A 12,874-nucleotide genomic window follows, 5' to 3' on the forward strand; every position below is an offset into this window, starting at 1 on the left:
TTGCGGGATATGTGGCAGAGGGCGGACACGTTGTACATACCAAGAGCGGATCTAGAGTCTCTCCACAACATGGAATACAGTACTACTGTGTCTCAGGACAGGCCTATTCCCGATCAGATAGCATTGGAGACCCGTAAACTCTCAAGATACTACATATACCTGTTGTTTCGTTACTGCATGAGTTCAGCGGCACCTATGACCTACAATCAGCAGGGTTTCACTGGTAAACGCGATGGCCACATGTCTCCATGGGAACCCAAGAAAACCGTGGCTCCCTTAGTGGATGTACCCGGGAGCTGGCTCGATAGTAAAGTGTGTACGAACTACCCTTCGGCCCCACCTATCCCAGAGGGCAACTTCATGAGTGTGTTCCCCAATTACCATCATCATCAGCAGCAGCCGCAGCAACAGCCACCTCAATCTCTAGAGAGTCATCGGTATCCACCTACGCAACAGCAGTATCAACAGTCTCCTAAATCTTTAGAGAATCATCGGTATCCAGCACAGCGGCCACCTCATCAAATCGGCGAGTATCAACGAGAGATGAACTACACCAAGCTCCATGATCAGCCGCTCCCGTTGCACCGAAACAACAAGCAGTTATACACAGACCCAAATGAGCAACAATTAAATGAACCGTCACGCAACAAACCTTTCAAGGGTCCGGACCATAAAGCAAAGAAAAAAAGTGTGTTCAGCACAGGATGTTACGATTCAAACGTTGACAGTGAGGATGAGTATTAGGTGTGTATTGGAAAAACATGTAAACACAGTATCAGTGTATATCAATCGCATATGGAACGTTACATATCTTTTGGCACACGATGCCCCTGTAGACTTTACACTGTGTAACAGCATACCATGTACGCAGAGCTGGGTTAACGACGGTCGGATAATAGTGACCTGGGCAGGATCGCTGCTTTATGATCACTAATAGTCGGCCTCAGCAGGGCAATCAGGCTAAGCACTGCAGAGAGCAATAGTAACAATGACAGCAGCAGCAGCAGCACCATCCGGAGGTCCAGGGATGGTGTACAGTGTGAACCACCTTGCTTCTGTACCAGGGCAGCCGCACCGTGGTCCGGGTGAGAGCATTAAGGTAGCGGGACTTGCGCTCTGGTACCCCCGGAACGCATAGAGGCACACGAAGAGATCTCGCTTGCAATCCAGCGCAGTAGAGAGAAGGAGTGTAATGTGTGCTTGGAGGTGGTATTCGACAAAGACATTCCAAAGGAGCGTAGATTCGGAATTCTGCCCAAATGCAGCCACTGTTATTGTCTCGGGTGCATCCGCATGTGGAGAGCGTCCCGCTATAACAAAACCGCTAAATTGTGCCCTGTGTGTCGAACCAGATCACCCTTTTTCGTACCGAGTGATTACTGGGTCGAAGATATACATGAAAAGCGGAAACTTATCAAGAAATACATGGGTGGTATGGCGCGTATACCATGTCGACACTTTGCTGAAGGTCAGGGAACATGCTACTTTGGAGTTAGGTGCTTCTACAAACACGAACCTAGGCACGCGTATCCACCTGAATATAGGCCTACATGGGAAAGTGCCCACCCTGGAATACACGAACCGTGGCAGGGAAGTCTACTCGGAGCTACGCATACGTGGGGAAGTGAGCACCCCGGAATGTACGAACCTTGGCAGAGATATCAACCCGGAGCTACGCATACGTGGGGAAGTGAGCACCCCGGAATGTACGAACCTCGGCATGTGTCTCCCTACGGATCTAGCACTACGTGGGCAAGTGTGTACTCTGGAATGCTGCTTGAGTTACTCAGTGATGAACGTTGACATGTTCACAGGGACACAGGACCAGGTCTAATGCTAAGTCATGGAATGTTATTCTATGATATGTTGTATATGCAATAGGTTATGTGATAAAAACATTTGATGATTTGTATGCGATTTGGTGTACCTGCAATTCTGTATTATCATGTGGAAACAGATTTGTCAAAAAATAAAAGACAACTGACCATTCACATATCGATGTACAAAAGCGTTTTTTATTTCTTACATCACAAGGCACCATTCACAGGTACGTAGGCGTGGTACTCGGTTACTGTAGTTCTTTTCCTGAAGTAGTAGCTCCGGAGCGCGGGTGGAAGCCTCAGCTTAACTCTTTCCACTCTGGTTGTGAGCATCCTGGTACCGGGACACCCACGTTCCCCATTATACCTCATTAGGTGAATTAATCTGTTAAAAGACCCCGGCTTCCCGCTCAGATTGTGCGATCTCATGGGGCTGCCCAGCCTTTACGGATACACTGTCCTCTGTATCCTCGTCCTCTGTATCCTGGTCCTCTGTATCCTCGTACTCGGTGAGAATCGGGTCTGTGTCACCAGCTGAATGGGGGAAGAGTATTTTCTTTGAGCTCACGTGATCACACACCGAGAGTCTCTTGATGGTCCGCGTTAAACGGTCGAGGTTTGAGGTTCTTTTTTTCCGTGGAGTAGGTGGTATCCACTCTCGCTTATCTAACCAACGTTTCTTCACCAACACCTTATGTAGAGTATCACACAGGTCCTGATGTTGCCCAGCGAAAGGTCCTCCGAACTCAGCCCTCATCTGTTTGTGTGGTATGGCTAGAAACCTTTCGAAGCTGAAATACTTGAATCTGTCACTCAAGTGAGACTTGCCCCATTTCTTCAGATAAGAGTGTACAGCCATGACCTGCTGAGTTAGGTGATGTTCATGAACCTAGGTCGATGTATATATAAAATGGTAAATACAAATAGCTCTGGGATCGCTACACGTATCCACTTTTGGCTCTTACCCTGGTTTGCTACACAAGTGATGATCAAGTTTACCAGGCAACACATTCCGTTATAAGGGCACATTTATGGGAGCTGTGTGTCCAACCACGGGCGAGTCGGCCGGCCGGCTATATGTCTATGGGTCCTTACAACTGACTCTAGTGCTGTGGGAGAGCCCAGCCTCGGTCGGACAAGCTGATCCTATGCCATGGTATGTAGCAGACTGTGTGTATAAACACACTCACATACGGAATGTAAGCGCATCTCTACCAAGCTCAGAGACCTGGGTACTGGAGCGAAATGGAACTCACTCCGCTATTCAAACTGGTCAACTACCTAATGAGAAATGAAGAGATGTTCACTAAGCTTGCGGACGCTGTATTAGACCCTATGAATCTGCCAGCGATGGCAAGAAGCTTGTGAAGCCAGGATCTGCGTGTCTGAAACACCCTGAGACTTTGGTCAATAGATTGTACTGCTGTCTGTCCGATTCCGTTGCGTGGAACATCGTGATCGGTATACTCGAAAAGCACGATCCGGATTTCAAAGTGACCCATCTCGAAGAGCACGGCCTGGAGGAGCTTGTGAACCATGATAAGTACTGGAATCACAAGATAGAAACGTACTTAGATAACACACTGGGGAACCTAACTCCAGCCGAGATGAACGAGTTAAATTGTTGCTCTCGTTGAATATCGTGAAAGGTTGCAGTCATATTCCCATTGGACTGATTGAGAACCTAAACGCTCGTACTCAGAGAGCAGGGTGCACAGGCAACATGGAACTCACTCGGAGATTCAAAATGGTCATCTACCTAATGAGAAACAATACGATCTTTGTTAAGCTGGTGGCAGCTATAAAAGATCATACGAATCTGCCACTCGATGGCCGAGTAATAGAGACAATTACCCGGATGCTTAAGAAGCGAGGATCGGACACGTGTCTGGAACACCCTGAGACTTTGATCGGTGAAATGTGCCGCTATCTGTCCGAGTATGTCGTGTGGTCTATCTTGATGGTTATACTCGAAAAGCACCATCCTGAATTCAAAGTGACCGATCTCGAAACGCACTGTCTCGAGGAGCTTGCGAGTCGTGATATGCGCTGGAATCACCAGATGACACTGGGCTTTGACCAGGCAATGTGGAACCTGAGTAGAGCTGAGTTGAAACGTGTGAAACTTTTGCTGTCATGGGAGATCGTGAGGGGTTATGGTTATATTCCCTACGGACAGATTGAGGAGGTAAACGCATGGGACCTATCCCGTAACATTGTGTCTAAGTACCTTCATCACACAGTGTTTGTTACGAGTCTGATCTTCACGCAAATCGAAAGAATGGACCTTGTGGAGGAACTGATTTTGTTGACATTAAGAGTTGGTAACCCTACAGCGGTTCTGGGTGTCTACTGATCCGGGATTGAACTACGACAGCGAAGGGCAATGGCATTGAGCTGCATTTGCTTTTACTGTAATTATAATAAATGTGAACCGTGTGTGATCTGAACAATAAAAAAAACAGATGAAATCCCTGTGTACTAACAGTGTGTGGCGAGTGTTCATTCTCATAGTGGATGTAAAGAGGAAACAGAGTCAGTCTCTGTGATACAAAACCCCATTCCCTAAGAAAATAACCTTTCTCTAGGACATGATTTCTGGTTTCAAGTAGACTAGACAGTCAGTACATTTCACGAACGGAGCAGACTCTAAACTCTTAGCAATGGTGCACTATAGTAATTATTGGTGGATTGCCAACGAGAATGATTGGTTCACGGTCACCTTGATAGCGGTTCCAGTGATGGCTGTTTTTGGGCTGGGCCTGATCACCCACAGGATTTATAGCACACGGTCAAGGCCCCCTATTCACAAACCATGCTCACGTGTCTATTCTCCTCTGTACGAACCTGTGTATGCTCCCACAACATGTGCCTTGGACGAAACGCTGTATCACGTGAATGACCATTTCATCCAGGCTACAGACTCTTCGGTGACCGGCGGTGTGGACACGGGTAACCGTAGTTGATGTTTGTATGTATAAAAAGCAATGGATGTCACAGTTTTGTTTGGGTACTCACACTCAGTCTCTCAACAGAACCCATCAGTTCGGTGGACAGAAGTTGTGTGCCCCTCCTGTAATCCGGAACCTGGAAAGGTTCGTTCGCTCAAACACCAGAGAAGCGGGTGCGAGCTTCGTCATTGCACTTCCTGAGTATGGCCAATAAAGAAAACTATGAGTCACGCAAACCGTGTGGATGTTTATTAGCAAATTCAATCATACCATTATCAGAGGCAGTGTGGTGTAGCCTCTCGTTATCACACTTAGCACATAGATGTAGTACAAGCTGGAAATAAATGCGATCCCGGCTAATATTATAATCAGTGCCATGTCCCATAGGAACAGCCCATCATCAGCGATTTGTGTGATCGGGTCCCAGGTTGTGGCGGTATTAGGCACCGTGGAAATTATTCCAGTCATGACCGGTCCTCTGCTTCTCAATCCACCTCAGTCTTTCGTGTCTTGTAGGCTTCAAAACCTGACATGTCAGAGAGCACAAGTTATGTAAAGCTTGTTTAGGTCCATGTGACCGAGATTAACATCATGTACGCTGTAAGCATACGTGGTACTTCCATACAAAGGCAGAGGTATCTTATTTCACTATGTGGATAGTTCCAGTGACAAATGACACTACAATGATAAACTCAGTCACATTGACACTACAAGGTTCAGCACATTGACAATATCAATGGTGGACTACTCTTTCTCACTTGCAAAGTCGCAGGTCAAGTATATTTGCTTGGGATAGTCCCTAAGAGACACAAAGTGATTGTAGTTCACTGAATGCGAAAACCCTCTAGGTCCCCCACAGCTGACATAGCAAAGATTCCACGAGTAGCCTTAACTTCAAGGAGTGGACCTGCTCCTTGTCCCAGCCACATTGGAAGTCCGACCTGTGAACAAGTAATATCAGCAGAGATATCCGCGCGGTCGGCCGTTCCAACTGTTCAGAGGAGTGCACCTGCTCTGTCCAGCCACATTGCGAAAGTCCACCTGTGACAAAAGAGAAGTCAGCAGAGATATCCGCGGTCGGCCGTTCCAACAGTTCAGAGGAGTGGACCTGCTCTTGCCCCAGCAGCACTGGGAACGGCCGACCGGGAAGAAAATGAGAAGTCAGCAGAGATATCCGCGGTCGGGCGTTTGGAGTCTCCACTGCGTGTATAGAAGCCTCGCTGATCCGGGCTAAATGGCATCCTCTGGGTTTCTACTCTGAGCAACAAGGGCTGAAACTCCTTCTCTGTGCGGAGCCTTAGCCTAATGGATACCATAACAATAGCTGTGAGATGGTGCTGTGTCCCACAGGCACACATCAACTTTGTGACCGATGGAATCACAAAGTGGTATATGAGCAGATGGATATACAAACATTCTAAAACCAAAAATCTGACAATCATTTGTGTCCAAGTAGAATTTAAAAGAGTCTCTGCTTATATTAAACAGCTCCTAAGTGTGATGAAAGCTCTATGGGTGGAACCGGGACGTGGCTCAATGGACTGGGAAGCATTGGATACACTGCTGGATGACACACCTCTAGTGCCTGTCAGCACCAACAAATACAGTGTCACGCACACCACCATGAGACCAGGGGACAGCTTTTATTACCATGTGTGTAACACGGTGGAATTAGTAAAAGGGCGCGCGTGGATACTCAGGAGGGAACTGACCATCGCGGACAAGATGACCATACTTAAGCTGCACAGCAAACATGTAAGTTTGTATGAGATGTAAGTTTGTAAGACATGCTGTATATACCAAGCGTGTTTATATTACTTCTGTATTTTCTACCCTGCAGGAACCTCACAGTGTTACGCTGTTAGTGCCCGGGACCGCAACAAGGATGATACATGTGCGATGCACCGAGCCCCAGCGAATATACGAGCTGTTCAAGAAGTATGGCCTGACATGCTCCAATGTCTGGGATTCCAGAACCTCCCTGTCTGCCACGGCTCCTTGTACAGCACTGTGTGACCACAACATGACCACAGTTAATGTGAACAGGATCGCGGAGAATGATGCCTTGGGCCAGGAACCTGAGGTGTCCAATTTCTACCACAACATGAAATGCATCCGAATACAAGCAAAGCGAGACGCGCTGAAACACAGACCCTACAGCACACATCACCGCAGCGTGGTAGATGCAGCACAACTGCCATCAGCCAGTGTTGACGGAACCTGCTCGAATGAGACTCAGCCCGACTGCATATCAGTTGCCCTGTACTACTACGATCGAATGGCCAAACTGGGAGATGTCATCAAGTCCGACGGTCGGTTCGTACCGTCTGTCCAGTATTCAAATCCAGAGGAGTGGTCTGGGGATAGATATGTGTTAGAACTGGAACCAGACAACAACGTGATCATTACGGGTAAGAACACAACAATCTATATCCATTTGGTGTAACAGTAACTCTTATTGCCAGAGATGTACACTAAAAGTCCACAAATGAATTCTCATGTTTCTTATCCTAAAGGCACGGTGCTCCCGGACGGCTCGAATGCTGAGACAACGCATGTGGAACCTTACACATGCCCCTACTGTCTCGAAGACGCAAATGCGTACCTTGAATGCGGACACCTGTGTTGTGTGTCCTGTACAAGAAGAGCTAAGAAGAAGAATTCTCTGGCCTGTGGTGTTTGCAAGAAAGAAACCACCTCTTACAGACCCCTTGAAATACCACAGAACTTCGAGTCTACGTGCTTCGCATGCTGCAAAGGGAAAGAGTGGGTCACAGAATGTGGCCATTTAATATGTGTCGAATGCTACATTGGACGATGTCCTGTTTGTAGTAACCCGGTCACTACGCTTAAGAGGGTGTTTATGTCATATTAACAATGAGTCAAGGAGCCAGGTCTGAAATACATGCTTTATTGTATCTGAAATAAATGCTTTTCTGTATCTGAAATAAATGCTTTTTTGTATCTGAAATAAATGCTTTATTGTACTTGGTAGCCTATGGGGCTTTCGGCCGGATTTCACTAGTGGGACATTTTGGGTCCTAGATTCATTTCTGTAACAGATACAACCTATTATGATGTATTCATTTAAGAACAACCGTTGTGTGTATCTAAGATTTGCACCGAGATCATTTACATGTTCACCTTTCAAAAAGGAGTTTCCTACGCAGACCCTATGTGCAGAAACCTTTATTTACATTTATTTGTGGAAATAAAATAGAGACATCACCATGTACATATGGTACACAATGTTCAACATATGAGCATAGTGCTCTTTTTTGTTTATAAATCCCCATGTAATACAATCTGTTCTGTGTTAATGGTATCTATTAGATGTGTGGGGTTCGAGACACTGGGACCTTGACATACACCGTCTACTCTATGCACAAAAGCCCCGGTGTGTGTGCGATACTGCGCTGCGAACGGTAGCTTTGCAAGGTTGTATGTGTACGAATTATCTAGTTGAACTGAAAGCAAGTAGTACATTCTCACATTCTCATGTGTGTATACTATGATAGTATACACACATGCACTCTTATGATCATTCCCGTATAACTCGTGTTCCCCACCTGGAGTCCAACATATAAAAAGAGCACATTTGAGTCTTTCGGAGATCCGTTTCAGCTGTGAGCAATGACAGAAGCTTTGTGTAATTTCACTGCATGCCTCATATTCATCTTCTTTAACTTGTAATACACCCAGTAGAGTGTGGATAGGGTACAGATATCCTAAATTGATGATCTTCACATCCCCGTGTCCAACCAGGCTTGTTGCTATGTACTCTGGGATCGGTGTCCTCACGATGGTTTCCTTGGCACAGAGTTCAATGTCAAACGTGTGAACACCATTGTGGACACTGACACCTTTCTGGACCGACGAAACCCATGTGTCTGGTTGCGTTATCATGCAGCAATCTCCCAGATGTTTAACACCATGGTTCGATTTTGGCTTTAATTGGAATCCAGGATTCTCTCCTTCTATATCAGAGTAAACACGGTATCCGGGGTTTGTGCTGTGAGCCCCTTTACGCTTGCATTCTTGTTTCTTAAGTGTTGGGTGGTGGTCCGCTGCACTGTCTATGCTGACATTCGGCTCTTTTTTCCGTTTTACGCTGGTTCTCTTAGGTCTTTGTCGTGAATGGGTATAACCACTCACATCCATGGCCGTATGCTCTGTACTCAGAGTACGTATGATGGTGTGTATTTGACTCTCGTACTCCTTGAACATTTCACCCGGGTCCGATGTAGTGTCCATCTCGTGTTGTTCTCCAGGATAGTGGCCATAGGGATCATACTCTTTCTTAATGACCTGAATGCACGTTCGTTTCAGCACGTCCGCTATCCTTTCAACTGAAGCCTCCTTCTGAACCCTGACTCTATCTAACACCGCCCTAGGCTCACCTGTGTACATATCTACCCCGAAGAACTGAGCAAGGAAGCTCAACGTTGTCTTACATCTGAGCGATTCTTTGGTTACAGTTACCAGAGCTTCACTGTCCTCTTCAAGCTCTGCAATGGTACTACGGAGTTGCGTTTCCTTTTCTTCACCCATGCGGATTGTGCACCTAAGTTCCTCAGCGATGTATTGCTGGTTAGACAGCTTGTCTCTCATTTCATCCATTTCCAAACGAGCATTACTGATCTCTATAGCGTGCACACCCTCAGCCTCTCCCATAGCACAGGTCAGCTTTGACACCTCATCTCTCAAGTTGGCATTACACCCTGACAGAGTAGTGATCTGTTGTTGAAGTTCACCCTGGGCCCTTACGTGTTCCTTCTTGATCATCTGGATTGTGGACTCTTTTGTTCCTAGCGACGTGTGTAACTCAAGCAGTTTTCCGGTCCACTCAGACTTCTCTTTCTCGTATGCCATTGTGATCATTCTCACGTAAACCTCTAGGTCCTCATGTTTAGTCTGAGAATTGTCATACAGCTGTTCTAGGGCACGGATGCGATTGTTTGTATCAGTACACGTCCTCTCAGTATCGCCATGGCACAACTCTGCTGCGCTCGCACTTTGTTTCAAGCTAGAGAGAGCATTTTCCAGGTCTCTTGCGATTTCCCTTGCTTTCTCACACTCAGCGAGCACACGGCTGATTTCATGTCTATTCTCCGTAATCTCACTCCGGAGTTGTGTGGCCTCACCCCGTGCACTCTGAAGCTGTACACTGCGTTCCTGGATCATCTGTCCGAGAGCATGTCCTATATCGAGTATTACACCACATTGCACCTTGAGGGCCTGTTCGACATTCAGCGCGGTAGATATGTTGGTTGTATCATGTAACACTTCCTGGACAGTAGTGTTTAAGACTCTGTATTCATCACACAGTGTGTCTACGTAAGGATACAACAGATCTTGGAGGATAGGTTTCAGTCCACGGGTCATGTCCCCCTTTAGAATATCCTGTGTGTACTTGAGCGCTTGGTCCGCGTGTTTGACCTGTTGTGCGCTTTGTATAAATGTACACTCTCGGAATGTGTCCCGTAGACCATTCCACAGCCTACGGAGTATGAGATCGTAACATCCACACAATTCCATAGCTAGATCGAAACCTATAACGTCCCGAGCTCTCGTACTCTCAAACGCTTCAAACCACTTAGCCAGGCCTTGGAAATTATTCAACAGCGCCTCTACTGCTACTATGGTCTCATCCAGGGAGATAGATATGGAGGATCCTGGGTTCTGGGATGTGGACACCTGAGGCTCTGTGCTAGATCGTGAGGATTCCACCTTGGTAGCCAAAGGGAAGAGTTTTGATATGATATCCAAGAACCTGGCATGAGAACCGCTTCCAATGTCTGATCGAGGTGGAGAGTCTACAGTGTTCATCTCCCCTCTGTTGCGATCCTGAGAGGTAGAGCTCCCAGAACCTGTGTTTGAGGATCGTTTGTTTATCCGTGTTGAATCCGAGTCTCTGCTCTTGTACCTCTCGACACTCCTTCTGCCATAACCACCAGCCTGGGTCTGGTTCCCGCTCTGCTTCTTTCCTTCTGATTGCTCTCGTATTCCCTGTTTGGCCCTTGTACCGGTCTTCGCGTGCCCTGTACGCAGAGAGCATTTCCCTGGTTCTGTATCTTGGCCCTTCTTGTTTCTCTTCCCACCCTCCTTGTCCCCAGTAGCACCGCGATCCATGATCCCACCACGATGCGATATGGTTTGTTCTAGCTCTTTTGTCACACGGAGGCAGGACAGTGGGATTGGGTGTTTGTGCACCTTGTTGTCCTCGCAGCTGGCCGAGTTGAGCTCGTATCCGAGAGTATTCCTCTCGGTCTACCTTGCAGTGCTCGAGTTCCCATTGTTCCTCATAGCTCGCACTGTACACCCGACGGTGATTGAGGCAAAATCTAGATTCCCTATCTGCTCGGTTTACGGGTCTGTCAGATCCTGACACAATCAATTCATCACTTGTGTTTCGGGTGACAGTAGCGCACAGAGTGGTGCAGATGCCACCCAGGAGCAACTTGTCTATCTGCAGCACAGCTGCAACTCTTACAGGTTCGGCTTCACAGACAGTGGGTGATGCGCGGTAAGCGTACCCGCAGCGTTGACACAACTCAGCTTTATCTCGATCACTCGTGAGTAAATGACAGTCTACTCTCAACACCTCAGAGAGTTTCTCTAGCTCACGCGACCAGCGGTCCAAGGCTCCACAACACAGGGCCGTGAGAATAACTCCCCAATATGGAGCCTGTATAACCTCTTTTGTAGCTGTTCCCCCAGAGCACCTGGTCACCTCTAAACCCACGTACGTGAGCCTAACACGCAACCAATGAACCGAAGACGAGACCGGTGACAGGTCCGTCTGGTGGTTAACAGTTGTGCATGAGAGAGTGTGTAGCTCTGAGTCCAGCTGCCACAAAACACACGTGCCCCAAAGAGCATCTTGCGGTAAAAGGCTTGTTAGGATCTCACCCTCGCTTTGACACCGAAACCGCTCGAGGGTTAACCTGCCTTGTTCGTGCAAGACTTTGAATGCAAGAGGAGCCCCGAGTGCGGACAATGTCTCGCTTACCAATTCTGAGGCCAAAGTATCCCTTTCGGTAGAGTCCGGGGTGTATGAGGTAAACACTAAGGTGTTGTGCAGGTGACGGTTCATACTAGCGTATATCCTTGAAACGAGCATCTCGGGTTGGTACCCGCAAAACGTGTCCCCTGTGAAAGGGTAGTTCGTGCGGACCACTACCGTTTCGGTGGGTGTGTTCATCTTCACCCAGGCCAGTGGCGCTCTGGCTAGAACGCTGATCCTTTTCACCTTGTGCCCCTTGGTCTCAGTGTACGTGTTGGAAAAGTGTTTGGCTGTAACGAGACCATAGCTTTCTCTGCAGTGCGTGTATACAACCCGTAGAACAATATAACGCATGCTTGGGATCACAGCGGACTCGAGGGGGATACGAAACACCCCGTCGAACCCGGCCTCCGTGAGAGTTACAGACATCGGTATCTGTTTTTCTATGTCCACCATTTGCACCCAGGTGTACTCCACACGGGTTACAGTATCTAACTCTTCCACACATACTGTCATATGCCACCTAGAGCTCCAGTCGCTTCTCTGACCGGGCACCATGGTGCCCCGCTCTTCGCTAACGGCAGGTGTACAAACTCCTCTTCCTCTGGGATACGGGGGCATGAGTGAAACCTCGGGTTCGCAAACAGTTTATCGTCAGTGTTACAAGCGACAGAAAAATTTGAAAACGCAGTATATAGTATACCAATCGCCAACTGTACACAATGCAAGGAACTGTCACTCATCCTCAATGATAACTTTAGGCTTTTCCAAATTCTCATCTTCTAGTACACCACGGTACCCACAATTATCTCCCTCTGGCACGTGACCTTGGATGTCCAAGTAGCAGCTATGAGTGGTATTACATTTAAAAGCCTCAAGATACGTATTCATATCTTTGGTGTCCCGGAGCTCCATAATGCTCTCGGCTGCCTGGATAGGCGCGTTATCAAACACAGAAGGGTCCGCTGGCTCTAGGACTGGCTGGGAATGCTGCACGGCCACTGGCTCTAGGACAGGCAGTTTCTGCTGCTCGGACACGGTCTCAACTCTGCCTTTGGTCCTGGGTCCCATTCCGGTTGAATCTCTGTACACCCTCA

The 12,874-nt window shown here is 47.6% G+C and overlaps 2 protein-coding genes across 2 annotated transcripts in view; one reads left to right on the forward strand and one right to left on the reverse strand.

Annotated features, from left to right (window-relative positions):
* The window catches only part of LOC114838759 (histone H4-like), a 71,544-nt gene that overhangs the window by 8,064 nt on the left and 50,606 nt on the right, over positions 1-12,874 (reverse strand). The gene's annotated exons all lie outside the window — the stretch shown is intronic.
* On the forward strand, positions 5,833-7,755 carry LOC114832481. Its single transcript, XM_034296273.1, has 3 exons — positions 5,833-6,526; positions 6,612-7,182; positions 7,288-7,755. Exons 1-3 carry the CDS (start codon positions 6,077-6,079, stop codon positions 7,644-7,646), a joined length of 1,380 nt encoding a protein of 459 aa, XP_034152164.1. The 5' UTR covers positions 5,833-6,076; the 3' UTR covers positions 7,647-7,755.

Source organism: Esox lucius, chromosome 13, assembly GCF_011004845.1.
Source record: "Esox lucius isolate fEsoLuc1 chromosome 13, fEsoLuc1.pri, whole genome shotgun sequence".
In the NCBI taxonomy this organism is placed as follows: Eukaryota; Metazoa; Chordata; class Actinopteri; order Esociformes; family Esocidae; genus Esox; species Esox lucius.